The sequence below is a fragment of the Vigna unguiculata genome, chromosome 1, assembly GCF_037176805.1.
Source record: "Vigna unguiculata cultivar grain cowpea cultivar isolate G323 ecotype 2 chromosome 1, ASM3717680v1, whole genome shotgun sequence".
Taxonomy (NCBI): Eukaryota; Viridiplantae; Streptophyta; class Magnoliopsida; order Fabales; family Fabaceae; genus Vigna; species Vigna unguiculata.
Window position 1 is genome coordinate 47,721,832 of NC_140792.1, and position 22,911 is coordinate 47,744,742.

The window sequence follows — 22,911 nt, forward strand, 5'->3', positions numbered from 1 at the left end:
ATCATCATCCGTTATAACTATTAAGTCAAAAGCAAATAATTGGTTGTGAAAAAAATAACTCTTTTAAAAATATTTTTAGAATAATAACTTCCTTTTGTTTACTAATGTATACAAATCAATCATTTGAAAAAAGAAAAAAGTAATCAAAACCTGGATTGTCGTAATCCAAACTCTTTCTGCTTCCTCAAAGCCTTCAGCAAATTCAGAAAAAGTTCACCAATTTCTTAATTTTTACTAATGAAACATCACACTCGTGTTGTGTTTCAAGCACACCCTAGATAACATAAGCAAAAACATACACAACAACTATTTCAGGAAAAAACAAATTTGTACGCTTCTGTTTGGCCACAGAGGGAAACAAACACAAACTACCCCAGTTTTGAATTTTTATAGGTACAGGGAAACGCCTAGTTTTAAAACATAAACAGTTTTTATGATTATATCTGTATTTGTTTGAGCTATGATACGATATTTATATATAAAAATATACACTAGAGACTTTATTATAAATTCAAAATTTCAGTGTCTGATTTAAGGTGTCATTAATATGGTTGAGTTGTTTTCTTTGGTTTTGAATTTTTGGTGTAGTTGAAGGTAAAGTGGGACCAGTGCTTACATGTATCTGATCTGGATTTGGTGCCTTATCGGTTATCACTTTATTTGATTTATGGTATCATATTACGTTGTATCAGTTATTACATAACTTAAAGACCACGTATGTGTGTATTTCTCTTCAATGTTGGTAGCTTAATTCTTTCACTTCTTTGCTTTTAGTACCTTTTCAATTAATAAAAACGCCAATCCAACAAGTTTGCACCCATGAAAAAAGTGCATCAACCTACCCAATCCCCATTAATATAAGATATTTGTGGATAGACAACATGAGTTATTCAAATTTTTTTAAGATTTCTAAATAGGTTATATCCTTTTGTTTCCGTGACTTGCAAAACGGATATATTTTACTATCATGTATCTAACACACTCAATGAAAATGCCACGATAATCTCCTTCGAGAAGAAAAGTGCGAAAATATTATTAAACATATATAATAAATAATGAATTTACGAGAAATAATTCTCGTCATTGTTGAGGTATTTTTCAATTAATATATTTCTCCATAAAGGAAAACATTTTCAAAAATGTGATCAATATTGTCGAATTAGACATTATTATCATTTCATTAAAAAGGTGTTCTCGAACCATTTTAGATTAAATCACATGATCTAAGATCCATGTATAAGACATTTCATGTGACATGTAATAACCTAAGTCTCATTTTATACATATCATAAGCATTGGTTTACATAAAGTATTTACAAGTTTCACTCATGGGAAACCTTTTAGTTTAGCTCATATGCCCATCATGTTTGGAAGTATATCAATTTTCTCATAACAAAAAGTAATAAAACGTGTTTCCGAAAGCTTTTCGATTAGGAACCAAGTTTTTTTTTTTTTCTAAAGGATAAGCTTTTAAAGCTCTCAAATGCAATTATAGATTTGTACGCTTATGATAGAGATCAAGGCCTTGATTTTAGTTTCCAAAAGGTATTTTAAGTTTTTAAAACTAAAAAACATTATTAGATCCTTTTTTTTCTCACATGTATTTTGAAAAATATTTCTAGTATTGAAATGCTAAACCTAAGAAACCATATTATGGAATGATTTTCGTGCAATTGATTTGTGTTGATATTTCATGTATAATTTAATTTGGAAAAATAAAACTTTTCTTAATGGCAAATTTGCTTTCAAAATCTACACTGAAGGTTGGAAAACAAATTTAAAAAAAAAAAACGATGTATTTCAAACAATCTCCCAAGCAGCTGTTAATATCAGCACTTAGCACTGCACATGAGGTTTATTTTCAGCTGGTTATCAGGGTTTTTCAATATATTTATTGATGAAGTTAATATTTTAGCTAGTTAATGGGACCTTGCAATGTATTAAAGGTAGTTTTGAATGTTTGGTATGAATTAAATTAGTCGGCATCACCAATTTAATCCTGAGACTTTTACCTTAAAAGTGAACCACTAAAATTAAAGTGTGAGCATCTTCACCTCAATCTCATAATGGAACAACGGTGTTTGATACAACACAACACAACGTATTCCTACCCAAGATCACGTTGACGTACTCTGGGCTTTTGAAACATTTTACAGTTCACTTATATAATTGCATCAGCAAGCCATCAACATTACCAAAGATGAAATCTTCTCATTATTTGTGTAGTGTTCAACACTTACACTGTTAGATTCAATTTAAGAAAACCAAGCCCAAATTCCTTGAAGGACCCAGACACCAATGTGAGGCTCAATATGTGCTTAGTTTGCACCACATGCTGCTCCCTATTGGTTGGCATGGAGCTACAACACTTTCAAAATACTTATTCATTTACAAATTGATTGATAGAATTATGTAAAACAGTAGGATGCAGAATCTTTACTTGGTTATGCAAATCCATGAACCAGAGTTCAACTTATTTGCTTGGAACCGAACCAGCCTTTAATTCTCACATTGGGCATGTTTAGATGGTCCAATTGAACTACTTTGGACAACAATCAAATGCTTTAAGAGGATACAGTACTTTTTGAACTAAAACAATTTAATGGATTAACTGATAGCTTTTATTTATTTAAATGTTATTTTGTTCGTGTTGTGATATGCTAACTCTGTGAAGTATAAGCAATGTACATACATTATTGTTCATGTCCCTGGCTTCTATTCATAATTAGATGACAGATATGTAATTATTCTGAAAAAATGCACTAGAGAATCAAAATCAAACAGACATAGTGAAGAGAAACAAAAGATAAATAAAAATAATTAATCATAGTTGGCTGGTTAGTATCGGACTGATTTGGCAACCTCAAAAAAATGTGCAACATTCTCCTCAGGCGTACCTACTTTAATTCCATGACCAAGATTCAAGATATGTTTCCCTCTACCTGCTTTTTTCACAGTATCATTTATCCTATCAGTGATGAAATCTTTGGAACCAAAAAGAACACCAGGGTCCACATTTCCCTGGACAGCTATATTTGGTCCCAGTCGCCTCCTACCATCAGCCATATCCACTGTCCAATCCAAGCTAATTACATCCACCCCTGTCAAGGCTAGTCTTTCAAGCAAGCCCCCAGATCCACTAGCATACAGGATTAAGGGGAGATTTGGATGGCTTTTCTTCACAGTATCAATAATCTGCTTCAAGTAAGGCAAACTGAATTCTTCAAAATCCACTGGACTAAGCTCTGTTGCCCATGAATCAAAGATCTGAACAGCTTGAGCTCCATTATCAGCTTGGTATTGAATGTATCTTGCCATTGACGTTGTAAACTTTTGCAGTAAAGCGTGCAGGATCTGTGGAGAAATCACAGTTTTATAGTGAAACGAGATAAAGAAATAGTGCAAATTTTATTATCGATTAATTACCCTCTTAGCTGGTATTAAGAACTGATTTCTAATCGTAATGAACAAATTTCATTTTGGAAATGCACACACAAAATAGAGTAGAAGAAAAACCTAAACAGATATGGTAACATGAACCGTGCTAACTTCTTTCCATTTCAACCAGAACTAATTTTCTAACTAATGACCAACTTAAGGATTTGCTGATTATCTGGATTGATCAGTATATCTCAGGATACAAAATGCTGAAAAAGAAAACGATTTAAAACATAAGAATGTGAGTGAGTTTCCATGGGCAACAACTTTAGTGAGCTTGAATGATAAGGGAAGATGGCTGAAGATTACCTTGGATTCAGAGAAAGCTAATCTTTTTATTTTTGAGAAGTTTTTAGATGAACCACCTTCAACCACATATGATGCCAGAGTAAACGGTGCCCCCACAAAACCAAGAACTGCAGCTGTATCATTCACCTGCAATCAACAGTTCAGCATTCATTGAATGATATGGGAAAACATTAGAGCATAATACATCAATAGGACACAGAATAATGATAAAGCAACAATAACAAGATATTTGGGTCTCCATGAAGCTCCATTCTCTACTACTACATAAAACAACTTTATAATACAAACGGGAAATGAAGATTAACCCAGTATATTAATACCACCAGCAAGGTTTACAGTTCAATAAAATATATAATTCTGAGTTTTCAATATTATATGTTCCCCCTAGTACCACGTGACGTATGCCTAATCACCTCTTCTCCATCATTCCATGCTATTACAGCCCCCAACCAATTAACATTCTTAAAATACAGAGAATTCCTTTTTAATCACATAAATATACAGAATTTCCTGTCTTCTGGTATTGGACAAAACATGCATGCTTCAGCTATAAAAAGGAAGTGGGGTGTAAAACGAACAAAAGCAGAAATGCAACGGAACATAGGACCAGTCAGACCTCTTTCCTCAATATTGTCAGTGCTTCACCAACGTATGGAACTGACTCTTCAGGAACAAACTCTCTCACTTGATTGACCTGGGCATCTGTGTGAATAGGATCAAATATGACAGGACCCTTACCCTTCACAATATCAAAGGGTATATTCATTCCAGAAAGTGGGGTAAGAATGTCTGAGAATAAAATCACCTGTCACAGAATCAGTGCCCAGCAAATTATTAATGGCAACAAAATCATAATCAATACATTAAAAATGTGATAACATAGATATATTAATGAGTGCCAGAGTGTTATCTTACTCCATCGGGCTTGAAAACATGCCATGGTTGCAGGGAAATTTCCACCACAAGATCGACATTTTCAGATCTTTCACGGAATGAAGGATATTTCTCACATATGGTTTGGTAACTCTGGTTAATAAAAATCGGCAAATTAGATTCATTTTCTGTAAAGAAGACATACTCACCAAACTCAATTCATGAAGAACAAGAACCCAACTAGTTTTAGGTTTAGTAACATAAATCATGATAGTTGTTGGACTTAAATCTACAATTGAAGCAGATAACCATGGATCATAAACAATTCAAACAAATTCTTGGGCTAAGATCATCATAAAAAAGTCCAGAAAATTTCTGAAATGGAGATAAACTTTGGAAACTGTAGACACTCCGCTAGCTATGTTTAGTTTCAGAGGAGGCGTGTAACTAAAAAGTGACAGAGTTAACAAAAACACACCCTTTAACACCTGCTTGTTTGGATAAACTTATCCATAAGTACTTATTACAAGAAAAAAATAAGAAGAAAAAATGAATCAGCTTCTGGCAACCTTAAATTAGTGTAAACAAAAGTTAATTTGTACAAATTTTCTCAAAGTCAAGATAACACCACTGCACAAACAATTTCACAATATACAGAAATTTATGACACCAAATACCAAACTAGGATGCCCTAAACCTTCAATTAAGTTTTACGTAGGCCATAAATCACAAAAAGCTGCATGAACCTGCCTTCATGTACCTCCCTGCTTGCCTCATGAGCCAAACCGGTGGTCTTTCAACTTCTACCCCACGAACTGCATTAAGCAAAAGCGGTTCAGCAGCAGCTGTAGATTTTGGTTCAGCAACGGTTCCTGCACAAGATTTCCAGAACTCATAAACAAAATCCATTAATCAGATAACAAAGTTCAAGAATGGGTTTGGAGCTTTGACCAGAAACGACGAGACGACTGCATTTTCGCACGGAATTGAAAAAGTAATAACGATAACATTTAGTTCATAGCAAAATAGAAGGAATAAAAAAACCTCAACTACGAGTTCAGGGATATTAAAATATAACAAAAAAATAAATAAAAATCGGTAGCATTTAAATGGGGGGCAAAAGTTAAAGGTCAACGATGTGTTATCTGGGTCTTGGTGGAAAGCTGAAAATGTCGAGAAGAACAATGAAATTGCACAATAAATGCCCTGAAAATGAAAAACCCTAATAAGTGGATCGTAATAAAGATAATACCTTGGAGGGTGCAGGAAATTGAGGTGGTTGATTTGGAGGGAAAAACACAAGTTGGTTTTCTGGGTATGAAAGAAGTGAAGGCGGTGTTGACGCACAACATTTTTGAATTGAATTGCAGAGTGAAGTGGAGCTGAAAAGTTGTATGTCAGAGAAATTGAAGTTTGAAGGATGTGATATGGTTAGGGAAGAAAGGAAAGATAAGGAAATGAATGAGATCAGCAATGGAGAGTTGATTCACCAATTGCAATCCTCAATTTGTTGCGCTTTTGCCATGTCACCAACTTCTCCATGGAATTTTCTGACAGTACACACACTCCCCTTCCACCTATGCTATATCAAACTTCTTTGTAATAAAATGTAAATAAGCACATGTACAATTACCTAACCAAATAAAAGCAAACAAAGGATAAATTCTGTTTTTCTTTTCCTTTAATTTATAATAGGCGACTTTCGTATTAGAAAAAAAATGTAACTTTTAGTTTCATTTTTTAATTTGCAAATGTTTATTTAGTGTATACTTTAATTAATTACTTTAATCCTTAAGTTGGATAAGAATTAAAAGTAAATGTATACAAAATTAAAGATTTTGTAAAATTTGAAAACTTCAATTGCAAAATAATGGAGAAAAAAAATTATACATCGTATCTAAAAGGGATGAATATAAAAATAGAGTATGCTAATTGGTGTTCGATGAATCAATAATTTTTTTATTTATTAAAGTTAGGACTTTTAAGTTGGAGGTTGATTGAAAATCACGTAAGAGCACTTTTATAAAAACAATATCTTTAATTTTCTTGATAAATATTGGACCTAAATATAATTAAAGTATTAGACTTAAATACTAGAATCTTTATTTCATCAACATATTTTAGTTCGGTATGTCTAACTCATCAAATTAACAGACCAAAAGTGAAGTAATCCGCCTACAGACTATTTTTATTTATTTTTTTATTTTTTTAAATAAAAAAACTATTTTTTTCTATATTATATTATTATATAAATGTAAATATACAATATTATTATAATTTAAATACACTTATAAATTAAATTTCAATTATTAGTTACAATAATACAATTTAACATGCAAATATAATTATTTTAATTTATTCAATTAAATATGTGAATTGATAAATTAAGCTAAAAAATATTTATATAATTAAATATACTATAAATATTTATTTAAAGTATATATAAGTAAATTTTATACAAAAATATAAAAACGGGCCTTTTTAAATGGTGGGATAAGTTGCAATTTCAACCCGTTTTTCAATGGTGAAGTAGCCCGGTCCAACTCCTTTTTAATGAACCAAGAGCTGTGCAGGCCAAAACGGGCCGGCTATAGTTCATTTATTTTGAATTGCTTTCCAGTTCTATTTTTAAACCAACTAAATTTACTTTCGCGCTGTTGTTAATAAGTAAATTCATCAAACCGTTATTTAGATAAAAGTATTTAGGGACTAGTAATATTATACAAAATTTAGAAGCAGATAGGTTATTGAAAACAGAGCAAAGTTTGGGAGATTTTATAAGATGGAAAATCGTGTTTGGAAGAGAAAATGCTGATGAGTTTACTTATGAAATTGGAACTTTGGTTTATATGAAAGAAACAACAATGGTTGTTGTTGGCTTCATCATTATCTTTCTACAATTGTTTTTTTAACTAGGATTTGATGCGGCTAATCCAAATTATTTAAGTGCCAAAGTATCTAATTTCTTTTAAGTTGAATCCCCTCTCAATCTTATGCTGAGGGAAGTTGTGACCATTTGTTCTTGATTCCAAACATACCAAAAGAAAAGGATAATAAGTGAAAACAAAAATGAAATTGAAATAAAACATAGGGGGTGAAAAATCAGATCGAACTGATCGCAATTTTATTGGATATAAAAAAAATTACGAGCTCATAACTATTTAATTACAAGGAAATTTAGCAAAAGGAGGAAAATGTATTAAAAAATGGTGTCTATTGTAAGTTTCCTTTTGGGAGGAGTTTTCTCTATGATCTGCTTCTGCAGGTCCATAAATGAAGAACCCCTGTTGGCAAATAGTCTTCGCAAGTTGATCACAGAAAGTTCACTGAAGTTACCAACGGTAAGATCAGCCTGCCCAAGATCATACCTGCAGGTTTTCAACATCGATCAGTTTCTAAATATTAAACGAATAATTTCATCAGAAAATTTAAATTACTGAAAAGTATAACTGTTTGCATATGAAAAACACTAAATTGGAAATGTGCATTTCTTAAACCTTTCGTCAAATCTTATTTTGGTACAACATCCTATGTTATTATGCATAAATGTGAATTACTCACGCAGGATGAGCTCCAATTAATGCTACAGCCATCATTGTACAGTTGTGCGCCGCAGTTACTCCTCTAGGATCATCTTCAAAAACCACACACTTGGAAGGTTTACGATCCAACTGCAGGGAATAGGCAAACAGGTCAATAGCTAGCATAATATTGTAATAAGAATGAGAATTTTACGAAAGACTTGCAGGATATTAAAAAACCCTAAATATAATAGCAATGCTACATCTAAACATTCCCATATTTATTTGCACTTTGGACCTTTAGCATTTATCGTGAGCACACAATTAGCAACGATGATTCCAGAATTTTTCATGTTCTACTAAGATGATTTTAGGATCTTAATGTAAAAAAAGAATAAAATACACAAGATATCACCCCACAAAATTAAAGCAAAGGCACTCAACGTTTCAACCTTTTAAAACTAAAATACCACTCAACCTATGTAGTAAATGTTAAAAAACCATAGTATATGTAGTAATAGAATAGTAATAGTTTCAAGGCAGAATCATTTCATCAAAATTGAATCATATGGATAATCTGTACCTTGACAGCAGCAGACAGAAATCTATGAGCTATTGACTCCATTCCATCCTCCTCTGTCACAATTGCCTGCAAATAAAATGAGACAATCAGCAAGTGGAAAAGTTTAATCATGTCGAGTTATTCATAATATTACTTACTATATCTACCACATAAAATAGGTCAAAATATAGCCATAAATGGCCAAGTTATCAAATTGGGGTTACCCACAAAATGAAGGTTTGTATCCCTAATTCCCTCAAGAGGAACATTAGCACAACACTATGATCGGGGGTAACAGTCACGTAAGTTCCACAACATAGAAGTGAAGGAACAATATGGATTGTAACCAACATGGATTTTACCCAATAATAGTGCCTTAATAGCATTCGTCCTCCCTGTAATGGATCTAGAGCATGAATTGCAGCAAAAACAAACTGCTTGTTTTCTTAATTAAAGAATGTGTGAACAGTATTTTTCAAAATCTATTGACCATGAGTCAAACTGCAAATGAAGCTACACAGTATTTATAATTGTCCATGACAGCCTGAGAGAAATAAGACCTGGCAGTCTTCCCGTATAACCATATTTCAAGCAAAATTAGTTATGCATACCACTGATTTTTTTCAATTGGAGAAACAAGGCAAAAATTGATTTCTTGTAAACTATTCTTAAAACCAACCTGGAAATACTTGCTGAGCCCCATTCGCTCCAAAATCTCTAACATATTTCTTCTATCAAGGCTTGAAACCACAGCACAGGGGATGCGAGCTGTATATACTGCTTCCAACCAGTCTTCGAGGCCATCTATTGGTTTGGCAAGCTGAACAAAGTTACAAGCAAGAAATGTCAGGTTTTATCCCACTGAATCCTCAACAAAAGCCATTAGAATAAATCAAGGCAACTTACTCGGAGAAGATTATCATAATATATCTGAGAAAACCTCAACTTTAGCCTATTCAGCTCCTCCTCTGCATTATCTGATACAAAAAACTGCAAATGAAGGGAGGATAATCAGCGAAGAAAAATGTTCAGAACAATGTTTTAGACTTCTAATGATGATGCTATCTCTAAAGAAAGCATGTCTTCATAATTGAAAGCCTGTGTAAACCAACAAACCACAAGAAAAAGGCAAACTAACCTTACGCAACACATAATCAGCACCTGTATAAAACACTAATTTGTGCATCTCACCTTCTTCCGGAATATCCTTTCCTGCATATGATAATCACAGTTATCAATGTCAGACAATAGCATGCAGAAGTCAATTCAAGAAACGCTATGGTGCGATAGTCCATAGTAGGATGACTATTATTATGAGTTCTTTAGGTTTAATTACTCATTTGGTTCTTGTACCATCACAATCTTTACATTTTAGCCCATAAACCTAGAAACTACTCATTTTAAAACCCTAAACCCTAATTCTAAACAACAGGGACTAAAACCAATTAAAAACTATTTTTTCAAAAAGACTAAATGAGTCATTTTCAGTATAGGGACTAAAGCATAAAGATTGTGTAGGTAAAAGAACCACGTGAGTATTTATATGTATATAAATACTCAGAATTCATGACATGTTCATAATTAAAATAAAAAGTCATAGGTCTCTAAAGCAAAACATACATGTAAAACAAAATTCAAAAGATATTCATATTTCAAATACAAGACATATTAAACATTCAATGAAAAGTGAAGATAGGTGTTGTACATAGAAAACAACGCATAAGGTTGAGTGTGCTAAAGTGGCGCAAGGAAGGTACTATGTGTTGCTTCCAAAAAAGTCCCTATGAACAGAGACATTAGGGTCCTTCTAGAGAGCTACTTATGGGGTTTTAATTTTGAAAGCCGAAATGTATAGATGTAATAATAGTAACAATGATAAAGAAGACTTGGATATAGAATATCATTATTATTCCTATCTTTTATTATTAAATATCAATGTTTTTAATTTTGAGTAAATTTTATCATTTCTTAGAATCTATCCCTGTCCTCTCTCTTTCTCTCTCTCTCTCTCTCTCTATTTATATATCTATGTGTGTGTGTGTGTATGTGTGTATGTATGTAGTATACATTAAATAAACCATACAAAAATTAAATAAAGAAAAAACAACTATCACGATATACCATATATTGCTATGGCATTTTTGCAGTTGGATGGTACAGGCTAATATATGAGATTTAAAACACTGGGACTGTTGGTGAAGAGTAATAAAATAGGTTAATAGTGAGCACCACCGGAGACATTGTTGGAGAAGAGTGGGAGTTCTTTGCACAAAAAGAGGTAAAGGTGAGCGGTGTTTGTTACACTGTTGGTGTAACAGAAGCATGGAAACTAAAGCAAATTTTGGTATTCAAGAGGTTTCTGTTATTTAAAAAGTTCGTAGTTACTCAAGTAATTTAAAAATAATGGCTGCCAGGGACGGTTATGCCACAGCAGTTTTTCAAAAAATTTTGCAACAATCTTCCGCACTAACCATTAACATCTACCAATAATGAAGAGGAGACATTATAAACAACAATTGATGAGTTGATAATGTAAAATTCTAATTTAAAAGATCTTCCTTTTCTTGCTACTAATTTGTGTTCCCAAATAGATATATATCAACTGAATATCTAAACTTAAAGAAAGGAATGATTATTTATTAGTTTTTTTATTAGTTGCTCCATTATTTAATGGAGAACGTGTCCTTTTGTTTCTATTTTATACCATCCGTCTAAAAGACCATGCATCTTTGAAGATTATCCCATCTAAAGCTCCAAAGTAATGAAGTATAACAATTAACATACCTTCTTCAAAGGCCAGCTGCTCCCACGCCTTCCTTTTTACAGCTCGAGTACCAGCCTGAAATGAAGTGCATGCATTTATCAGGGAATCGATTTAAATGAACCGGTTGCATGATATTAAGTGAGTGTAAGGTCCTGCACTATTTTTCCCAAAACTTGGTCATAGCAGTCATTCCCACATGCAATTACCAACCAGAAATTAGTAAATACATATCTTCAGCGTAATTGCAATAAATTTCATAAACTAACTACCATTATTTAACCCTTTAAAACATGATAAAAAATACTATAGTAAAGACAATGTTCTAGAATCGTTTATTCTAACCCAGAAAAGGAGAAGAAAAGAAAAAATTATAATAAAACATACAAACTTGAGCTAAAAGTACTTACCACCACATTGTCCCAAGAGAAAATTAGACCATAAGCTTCATCTGGCTTCATTGCATACCGTATGCGGTGAAGAAAGCCATCTTGCAATTTGTCATTCAAATAGTCCTATTTTCAAATAGAATTGTCAACCTTCAGTCATAAATTACACTATACTAGCATCACATAAGTACAAAGAGGCAAGGAAGTAAAATCTGAAGAGAAACTAGAAATTTCTATGATGACAAGAAATTTCTTACCACATCAACTTTTAATGGTCCATCCGTCCTAAAAGTCTCAAAGCCTTCCCCATATTCAGCTCCAATAGCCTGGAAGGAAACAACGAATTAGAAAAGTTACAATCACTTTAAATTGATAAACACACTGTTCCAACAAAATTTTGTACTATAGACAGGAAATGAAAAGTGTAAATATAAAAGACCTGCCCTATGAAAACGAAATAAAAAGTAGCTATAAAACAATAACCTTTTTCATAACAAACATGCTCTGGTAAACAATTTAAGTACTCGTTGGATAAATCTTACAGAAGAAGAGCTTGTGAGTATTGAGTACTTGGGCACGTAGGTAAACATCAAGGGCATACTGAATACGTGCTTATCATATAAGCAACTATGCTTAAGTTGTTAGAACTGACGCGGAGGAAATTGGATTAAATTGTTTTTATATACGCTGTACGATATTTTCTAAGTCATTACAGACATCATAAGCTATGTTAATAAGGTCATTCAAACTCTTGCACAAGTGTTTATGTCATAATATAAGACCAATTAAGTTGCAGATATCCTCTTTCAAATAAACCCTTATTCCAATACTCTTGTCAAATAAGAGCTCATTCATACGCTTTACAAATAACCTAATAAACTCATTTTTTGTAACTTCAGTGAGAACCCTAATAAATTAAGTTCAAGAACGGAAAACCACTTTCAGAGGCCGAAATAAACTCCTTAAACACACCGTATATCCAAAAACATAAAACACTATTTAACCGGTGCTCGAAGTGCTAGCCAGACGTAAAAGAAAAACCCTGAATCTCGATTAGGTGTAGAACATTAGGAAAAAAAATGGATACGATGATTTTTAAAACACTTGAGAATTAACATGAAATGAGTAGAATCGATACCTCCTCCACGAAAAGCTTATTGGGTGTGAATTGCAGCCCATTCACAGAGCCAAATTCATCGGACTTAGAACTGCAACGAGCAATTAGCCGATTCTTAACCAAACCCGAACGCTTTAAATTCTGAAAATTCCAAAAGAAAAATAAGAACTCACATAAACAAAATAGCAGTAAATACATACGTGAATATACGTGGAGAGAAGCAGAGAGAGAGAGGGGAAATCGCATACTGTGAGGTGGGGAGGAAAAGGAGAGGGTTGAAGGCGATAAGGGTGTGTTGGAGGAATTGCATGAGTAGAAGCTATGGAATTTGCGAAAGTGGTGAAGTCCATGGTTTTGGGATAAACGGCAGCAACGTTAATGTTACGGAAGCAGAAGAGAGGGGAAGAAGATGATGACGACGATGTTTTGTTTCAGTCTTTATATGATTTGTGTCTGTTCCCAATCCAAATCCTAATGTTTTAAATTCTGATCCTAAGCCACCTTCCGCCTCTCAATTTTGCACCCTCCTGGATTTTCCTTTGTTTCCTGCTTTTCTACTCACGTGACATCTCACGTGCTCCACTTCTTCACCGGATAAGAAAATGATCTTCTTTTTTTTTTTTTCAAAATAGCACTGTTACTCTTTTTATTTTCCCACTTAACATACTGTTTCTAATATTTGCGGCAGTAACACCCTTTTAAATTAGTTCAGAATTCAGTTTTTGGAAAACTGAATTTCGTTATTTGAAAAATCGAATTTTGACCTTCATGTTGAAAATGATTTGGAAAACGGTCAGAATTTAATTTTTGAGAAACCGAATTTTGAATTACATTTTTTTTTCATTTTTATTAAATTTGTTTTAATTAAGAGGGAAGGAAAACATATTTTAAAATGTAGTAACTGATTTAATATTTTGAAATAATTAAATATTTAAAAATATATAATTATATTTTTAAATAAATTAAGTTTTTTATTATTTGACATGCAAAATGTATATATAAGTAAAAGTTATATTTTGAAAATAAAAAAATAAATAATAGATTGAAATTTATTTGTGGAAGGAGAAAAATATTTAATTGTATAATAATTCAAACTAAAAATAATTATTTAAAACTGCACACATTAAATTTTAATATCAAATTTTAACTACAATTATGGATGCCTAATTTATAAACTTTCAACCAAAACAAAATAATAATCAAATCTTTTTTACAATCAACAACAACTTTTCAATCAATTATTTATTTCTCTATTTTAACATATAATTTTTAATAATCACATTTCAAATCAACTTAATTTATTTCAAAATATAATGGGTTAAACATGTTTTTGGTCCCTCAAGTTTCAATAAATTTTGAAATTAGTCCATCATTAAAACTTTATACCAATTTAGTCATTAATCATTCAAAATGCGTGAATTTAGTTCTTTTAATCAAATTTTGTTAAGTTTATTTGACGTTTCAAGCACATTTTATAATAGTATTTAAGTTAACATTGAAGCAAAAATATGTCAAATAATGTAAATAATTTAAATACTATCATGAAATGCGCTTGAAACGTTATATAAACTTAACAAGATTTGATTAAAATGACTAAATTCACGCATTTTGAAAGATGAAGGACTAAATTGGTCAGAATTTTTGAGAAGGGACTAATTCCAAATTTCGCTGAAACTTGAAGGACCAAAAACATATTTAACCCAAATGTAATTATATATTTTCAATATTTAATTATTCTAAAAAGTTACATTAATTCCTACAATTTTTTACTAAATTAATTTATTATAATTCCTACAATTAATTTTTTCTTTTTCTATAAAAAATAAAACTAAACAAATAAAAAATTAAATTTTAGTTTTCTTAGAAGAAAACGAAAATTAAAAAAAAATCCAGAATTCAGTTTTCCAGAAACTGAATCTGACTGGTTTTTTGATAATTTAAAAAAAAAAGTGAGAATTCGATTTTTCAGGAACCGAATTTTAATCATTTTCAGAAGTGTAGTAGATCGGTAAATAAAAGATAGAGTATCTATTTGATCGATTATTTTTGGATACGTGCTACTGCAGAAGAAAAATTCATAAGAAAGCAACTATTTTCATTGCTATCATTACCCAATTGCTTTAATATTGTTTATTTTACTTTTATTCCTTTTATATGATTTATTTATCTTAACTTTATTATATTTGGCGCATACTGCATCAAACTTTTCAATTTTCCATCGACCAGAAATGACACACACAAAAACAAACTATGTATTTTCTTTCTTTCAAAAGATGTTATTTTGATTTCGCCGTATTTTCTATATTTTTTCATCCCAATATCTACCCATTACAAATTGTGAAAATTTAAAATTTTGATGATTAAATGGGTTAAGACAAAAAAAGATCATAAAATAAAAAAAAATAACTGAGTGATAAAATGTACAATTTTCTTTTTAAATTTACGAATACCATATTTTTTAGTATAACATAATTTGATTATGGACTAAGAAGGTTACTTTTCTCCTATTATAAAAATATAAAAATAATTAAATAGAAATAGATGAGTTTTCGTAATAAAACTCAAATATATATTTTAAAATGAGAAATTTTTAATTTTGATCCTTATAAAAAGTTTCATTCTTTTAGTCTTTTTAAAACTTAAAAAATCATTTTTTTTAATTTCTAGTATTATATAACATTGGTTAATTGCTTCTGTTAAAAAAAATAGTATTCAAGGTTAAGCAAAAAAAATAATCATGATATGACACCGCAGTGTTGTAATATAATATAAATATGTGACACTGCAAAATAGTACTTAAAATTCATAAAATAACTATTATTTAAAAACTAATATTCCGGACTAAAATTAGTACTTTTTTAATTTAAAAAGGATAAAAATAAAAAATTATATTTTACAAAAACTAAAACAAAAGTTTATACATTTTCATAACGAGTAGAAATAGTTATTTTAAATTTTTACAGAGGTTTAAAAAACTATAAACACTAAAATCAAGATTCACTAATCTTACCGCAACTAAAATGTATTTAAGATTTAATAATAATAATTACTATTATTAAAAAATTAAACAATCTAAAACAATAACTTTCTAATTTTTTATCTTTCATATCATATCTCTTCAACCAAAGAATATCTCCACTCAACTTCTACTCTTTTTCTTTTCTGTTTTTTTTTTTCATTAATTTCTTAAATCTATGTCAAATATATCATTTCAGTCACTGGCAATAAAATAAAATAGAAAAAATAAAATAAAGTAACTGTTTTTAATGATTCCTATGAGGACTGATATTAAATTAAAAACCTAATGACATTTTTATAATTAAAAAATAAAAAACAAAAAAAAAAAGACATGGAATACCAACTATAGTGGACAAAGAAATGTACCCCGCTCAACATAGAAAAATGCAAGGAACAGTCCGGTCACTATTAAATACTATATTGTTGATTAATATTTATTGAAAATGTAAATTATATGAATTTTGTTCTTAGTTTAACATTTTTTAATTAATTTTAACAAGTATGAAAGAGTGTGTTAAGAAAATAAAAGCGTTTTTCAACATTTCTGAATCAACAATTATTAAACTTATATACTGATACAAACCAGGTGCTAGAACATACTTCTAATAATAAAATCTTCAAATATGATCCAACTTTGACTCTATGCATCCAAGCAAGCAAAATAATATAATGTACTAGCTCCATCAAAGCTAGCTACAGAATTACAAACCAATCACTCAAACAACATATTTTACAAAACCAGACATAACATGAACCAATAAAGAATGACATGGGAACATAAAGATGCACCAGCATGGGGATTGAGGATCGAAATTTATGTCCTTTTCTTGTTTGGTTTTGTCAATGGGGGGAGTGATATTTGAATGAATCCAAATTTCTTCCTCTGTGGCATGAACTGCTTCTGATTGCTCCCATCTTTCTCAGGCTTTGTTGGAAGAGTTAGATCTTCCCTCAATGCTTCAAGCATTTGACTTAACGCCACCTTTTGTCTTTCAGTGTGCTCTTCCATTTCCTTTCTTGTAGCATGTCCTTCGGGAACCTGTTTTCTGCTAAGTACATCTCTCATAGAAATTGTGGGTCTTAATGTTGCCTTTGGAGTTGACCTGGTTACATCATCATGCACAGAATCTTCACAGATTCCACCATGATTAAGCTTGTTACAATAAATAGTGTTATACCTTCTAAGATCATCCTCTGGAATCCATCTCCTCAGAGCCTCTTCAACAGCATGTTGCTTTTTGTTTGCAGATTCAACTCTGTTTAAAGCATCTGTCAAGACTTTTTTGCTGTGTAGAACTTCCTCGGTTGCTTCCTCCAACTTCTTCAAAATACTCAGTTTAGAAACTTTTGTTTCGTCAATTTGAAACCTTGCATCTATTACCTTCTTCAAAGTTGACTCCTCTGGTATCTGAGCCTTGGAGTTTAGGGGAGAACGATCTCCAAAAGCAAAAGTGACTTTCTCAGGCTCTGGCAGAACATATCCTGAAGATCTGTCAGCATTAGATAGAGCCTTGATTTCAGCAAGAGCAATAGCTTCTGCTGCTTTTGCAGCTTCTTCCATCTTTTTAGCAGCGAGCCACCTCATCTCAGCAGTCTTAACACTGAATCCATATTCTTCATACACACTTAAGGGTTTTGAAGGTTCAGATCTTCTAGTTTCAACCATTCTATTGCACTGTCCGGAATCAGAATTGAGATTTCTTACAGTATTAGTAGGGTTACCTGAGCCACATTCTACATGAGATGCTGCTGGATTTAGTTTTGTCTGCTCTTGGACCCTCTCCAGAGCAGAAACTGCTGCAAACTTTGATGCTAGCTTTTCCCGTGTCCTCTCCAGAAAAATTTTCTCTTTCTTCATCTTCTTATTCAAAGACTCAACAGAGGATTGTATAACCCCAAGTTCATTTATAGTTTTGCCTAAATTCAACTTGGCTTGCTTCAACTCCATTAGGATCATATCAGGTGATGATGACATGATAGAGCACGGGCTTGGAATTTGCATCATCTGTTCTTGATTATTCAGATTGTTTCCACAATTTTCCTTATCCATTTCCTTAATAATGGGAGTTCCAACTTGTTCATATGAATTTACATCTCGTGATGCAAAACATTTCATAGCCTCTTTTTGCAATTGCTGCTTCAAGTCCTCCACAATTCTCTTAGTAGCTCCCAGTTCTTCCAGCACGTCAAGAGTTTCAAGTTCTTTCACAATCAAATCCTTTTCCAACTCTGCTGCCTGTTCCTCCACTTTCTTTATATCAAAATCTTCAATGCTGTTCTGCTAATGATAATCTTCTTCTACATCAGAAAGTAAACTAACACACAGGGCATGTATCATGAATGTACAAAGAACTATCCTACTTAAAACACATTAGTAATCTACTAACCTTGCAACCAAATTTCTCTACCAAATAATTAAAGCATCTCATTGTCTTCTAACATTAATAAATAAAGGAGTAGAACTTAGATCCAAAATGCTTATAAGTTTTTTTCTCTTTGCATTATTCTTTAACTAGAATACCAGTTTTGGTATTTCGCGTAATAAAAACTTGTTAAAAAAATACTACAATTTCTCAGTGTTTACTCAAAAATTTGAATCTGCATTGTAGTCCTGCTGCATTGTAGTCCACAATTTTCTAACTTTAAGGTACATTAAAAGAATCTGAAGGTGTATGCACGTTATTTAAGTCCTACATCTAATTATTTATTGTTAATTTTATCTTTAGACATGTATTCTCATATATTCATATTATACTAAAATCACGTCTCACATCACATTCAAAATTGGATAAAAATGAATGATGAATATTAGTTTTAGGAACTCCTTTAGTTTTGTTAATTCTTCGTATTGAAGTGCAATGAATTACAATCTAAAAAACTAATTTAGGCATTTATCAATTGAATTGAACATCAGAAATACTTAGGCATCTTCATTTATGTTTTGTCAAAATGACAAAATATGCTCAACAACCTAGTGTTAAGAAGAAAAAATGAAATAATTCAGAGCAATATAAAATTAGTGTATAAGTAAAAAATCATCTTGTAAAACACAAATACAAAAATTCATTTTAATAGGATTTATTCAGAACTTATATATCAATTGATGCACGATTAATCTAGTTTAATTAATAATTTTGAATTTAAGTTTTGAACATTCAACCAACCACTTCGATTACTCTAGTAAGAACTTTGCTAAAATGAAAAAATAGAAAACGAGTCCAAGGTGCAGAAAAATAGAACCAAAACACTTACAAAAAACGGTATCCAAGGCCCGCTACCTCCAAAACGGGTCACGGCCTCTTTAACCGACCCAAACGGCGGTGACGTGTCAATCTCCGCTCGGAAATTCACTCTCCGAATTCCGCACGACCCGATTCCGCCATGGCTCCCCGCCTCGGGTCTGACTTCCCTTATGGCGGGCGTTCCGGGCACCCCATCGGCGGCGGCGGCGGCGTCTCGAGTTTCTGCCATTTCGACGAAAACAAGAAAAGCGTAGGAACGCAAACGCGGGCTTCAGAGAAGAAGCATGGAAAAAACCCAGACGCGAAAAGGTTGTTTCTTTGTGGAAGCTTGGACTTCCGCGAAGAACCCATTGCGGAATTTATGCAATCCGAGGATGATGGAAATGGAAGGAGGGGCGTGATGATTATGTCGCGTGGCCGAGTCGCGACTCGGTGAGCCAAACGGGTAAAGGAAAAGAGGAAAGGGTTGCAGAGGACGCTTTTGCGAGGGACCTTTTCCTTTTTCCGTTGAATGATAGGGTGGGGCTGAGAACCATGGGTTATGGTGGTGCGCTTTAAGGTGGTTGGTTGGTGCGAGTGATAACCAATGAGGGAGTGACACGTCATAAGGATATTGAGGTCGTTGTGTTGGTGATTGACTGGGAGCGTGATTGGCGCAGAAAAGCGTTGTGATTGACTTTTTAGCGGGGAAAAGGTTTGAAGTGGTACCGAACGAAACGACGACGTTTCGGTCGACCCACCAGCACTAACTCGCTTTGGTTACTGCTACGATTAGTTTCAGTAGTGCGCACGCAGTAAAAGCATTCCCAATTGCCATGGCTACAGTGAAATTGTTGCTTTAAGAAAAGTTTTTAGATTTTTATGCTTAAAATAGAGTACCCAGGATTCAGTGCATATAGGTAAAGTTAAATCTATGCAAACACGTCCTGGGTCTAACAACAACAGATACTTTTAAACAGAACAAATTTTAAATAGTTTTCTTATGAATTAAAAATAGATTCTATACAAGTTAATTTGAATAATTTCTACCATATCAATTTTTTAAATTCTTAATTTTATTTTATAATATTTAAAAAATCTCAAAAACACTTACGAAAAATACTTATCGAAAACATATTTATCTCTCTCATTCATGACTAATAATATCTCTTACCTATTTTTTAAATAAGATATTCTAGACATTATTATTAACTTTAATATTTCAGTTATCACATTAAAATTTTTTAAAAATAAACAAATGCAAAGTACGGAAAGTCACTAAACTCAGGTTAAAAATTATACTACGAAAATATAAACAAACTATATCGATTATAAAAAAAAAATCTAAATAAATATAGAGATAGAATATTAAATTACTTATATTATCCTTTAAAGTTCACTGATCAGTACAATACTTTTTTAAAAAGTAAATGAGATATGTCTTAACTATTTTAAACAACTATATAGTTCTATTTCTATTTGAATATTTTTAAGCATTTCTTTTATTATGAAATATGACTAGATAATATAAATATCTAGCATATAATGAAAATAGTACTTTTCTAAAATAAAAACAAGTGTTAACTAAAGCTCTTTATATAAGCTTAAATATTTTAAAGCACTTGCTAAACTAATCAGTTTTAATATGTTTTTAAGAACAAATAAAAGTTATTTTTAAATAAGCTAAATTTGACACAATAATGTGTTCAGTTAACAATTTAAAAAGGCATTAAACATGACAGCTTTAAAAAAATAAAAGTTTTTAAACATATCATTATTTTATTTATCAAAATGTTCTCACGTACTTGCTAAATATGTCAAAAAGATAAATATGGATTTCAAGAAATATATGTGACTAATATGTCACTAATCCTTTAAATCATATCTAACTGATATTTTTTATAAAAAATCATATCTAAATACATTCCGATAAAAAAAAATAAACATATAAGTAACATATCCATTATAAAAATCAAAATAACAATTTTTATCTCATTTCTGTTTTGCCGTGTAACTACCATTTTTGCATGCCTCCATAATTATAAAACCTCATTACCCAAAAAAAGAATCTATAAAACCAACTTATAGATAGAGTAATTATTCAGTAAAGTTCTCGTTAAAATGGTAAATTTATTATTCAAAATTTCCAAAAAGGGATGGGTCTAAAACTTCGGACATAATAAATTGAGATTCAAATATCTAGAGAGAAGTTTACGAATAACATTAGAATAGAAAAAAAAAAACTGTAATTAATCAGTACTTATGATTCATCATTTTATTTCCTCAGTTTTTTTTAAAAAAATCGTGTATTCAGTTAGAAAAAAGATACGTTATATTTTATACTGTGTATCAATTTAATATTTATTTTTATATCGGTACATTTTGTTTTAAAATAATAAGATACGATACATATTACCTGTATATTAAAAAATATATAAAAATTATTAAAAACATGATAAATATTATTATTATTGTGTAAATCTAAATTAAAATCAAATGTATTGAACATTTTTAAAATACAAATTTATAAATTATTATTATTATTGATAAATATCAATAAAATATATTAAAATATTAGAAATATGAATACATGATATAAGTATACATATTATCTGTATATTAAAAATTATATAAAAATTATTAAAAACATGATAAATATTATTATTATTGTGTAAATCTAAATTAAAATCAAATGTATTGAACATTTTTAAAATACAAATTTATAAATTATTATTATTATTGATAAATATCGATAAAATATATTAAAATATTAGAAATATGAATACATGATATAAGTATTAGTGCCAATGGATCATAGGTTATATACTATCGGTAATATCCTTTTAATATTACCGATATTTGAATCTCAAATTTCTTAAAATCTTAAACTATTGGATCCTTTTATTAACAATTATATGGTGTGAATAAATATACATTTTTATGAATTAACGCGTGACAGCTTATACAGTTGTTCCATATACTACCAAACTTTTCATTATGAGAGTGCAAAAGAATCGCATCTTGATGCTCAATGATGATAAATCATCACTTAAGAAGTCTCTAATAATTAGTTTACCATTTTTTCCCACTTAGTAAGAGAAACATGAATCGAACACGTTTTACCAAAGCAGAGAAAATAATTTAAGTAGGTAACGTGCATAACAAAATAAAAAAGATATTATTATAACCTCTTCATCATAATTGTCATGATTAGCTCTTTCAGCGGGGAAAAGGAAAATGCATGCAGTGTTGCAAGTTGGCTGGCCAAGAAAATAAATATTTGATAATTTGATTAGATTTGCATGAAGTTGATTGGGAGATAAAGAACCTTGTCCTTTATTGAATTTAAATATTATTTACTTTAATGGTATACTATATACTTTCGGATCTTAGGACTGAGTGCTCACTACTAGGTCAAAAATTATATCAATTAGTTAAGGCGCAACTCTTTTTATTTAGGAGTGTAACACAAGCCCAAGTGTCACGATTTATTCGATTGTGACCTGACCAGCTGGCCTCCGCCACAGGACAATTGTGCAACCCACAACAACCTTCCCCTTAACAATTGTCCACTACGAATCGAACTCATGACCTTGGCTCTGATACCAATTGTTAGGTTATGAATATTAAACCGATCATGAGATGCATCAAATCATCGATATAATCAATTATTTTCAAATATTAAGAGCAGTTCCTAATATA

At 31.2% G+C, this 22,911-nt stretch overlaps 3 protein-coding genes across 4 annotated transcripts; all 3 read right to left on the bottom strand.

Moving 5' to 3' along the window:
* Window positions 1–2,790: 2,790 nt before the first annotated feature.
* On the bottom strand, window positions 2,791–6,137 carry HEME2 (Uroporphyrinogen decarboxylase). The gene is made up of 6 exons (XM_028048968.2): window positions 5,873–6,137; window positions 5,371–5,492; window positions 4,663–4,773; window positions 4,364–4,552; window positions 3,748–3,873; window positions 2,791–3,354 (listed from the first exon to the last, which is right to left on the bottom strand). The coding sequence occupies exons 1-6, from the start codon at window positions 5,970–5,972 to the stop codon at window positions 2,839–2,841; spliced, it is 1,164 nt and encodes a 387-aa protein (XP_027904769.1). The 5' UTR covers window positions 5,973–6,137; the 3' UTR covers window positions 2,791–2,838.
* A 1,578-nt stretch (window positions 6,138–7,715) lies between these two features.
* LOC114173934 (Haloacid dehalogenase-like hydrolase (HAD) superfamily protein) lies at window positions 7,716–13,486 on the bottom strand. The gene is made up of 11 exons (XM_028058625.2): window positions 13,219–13,486; window positions 12,992–13,111; window positions 12,111–12,179; window positions 11,875–11,979; window positions 11,488–11,542; window positions 9,842–9,915; window positions 9,610–9,693; window positions 9,383–9,523; window positions 8,725–8,790; window positions 8,182–8,291; window positions 7,716–7,988 (listed from the first exon to the last, which is right to left on the bottom strand). Exons 1-11 carry the CDS (start codon window positions 13,318–13,320, stop codon window positions 7,820–7,822), a joined length of 1,095 nt encoding a protein of 364 aa, XP_027914426.1. The 5' UTR covers window positions 13,321–13,486; the 3' UTR covers window positions 7,716–7,819.
* A 3,016-nt stretch (window positions 13,487–16,502) lies between these two features.
* On the bottom strand, window positions 16,503–19,746 carry LOC114186341 (WEB family protein (DUF827)). 2 transcript variants are annotated; one of them, XM_085675480.1, is made up of 2 exons: window positions 19,241–19,746; window positions 16,503–18,269 (listed from the first exon to the last, which is right to left on the bottom strand). In XM_085675480.1, exons 1-2 carry the CDS (start codon window positions 19,457–19,459, stop codon window positions 16,803–16,805), a joined length of 1,686 nt encoding a protein of 561 aa, XP_085531606.1. In that variant the 5' UTR covers window positions 19,460–19,746; the 3' UTR covers window positions 16,503–16,802. The 2 variants fall into 2 exon arrangements, with proteins under 2 accessions (XP_085531606.1, XP_027930214.1); XM_028074413.2 differs by having other exon boundaries at window positions 16,503–18,266; window positions 19,241–19,744.
* Between the last annotated feature and the right edge of the window lie 3,165 nt (window positions 19,747–22,911).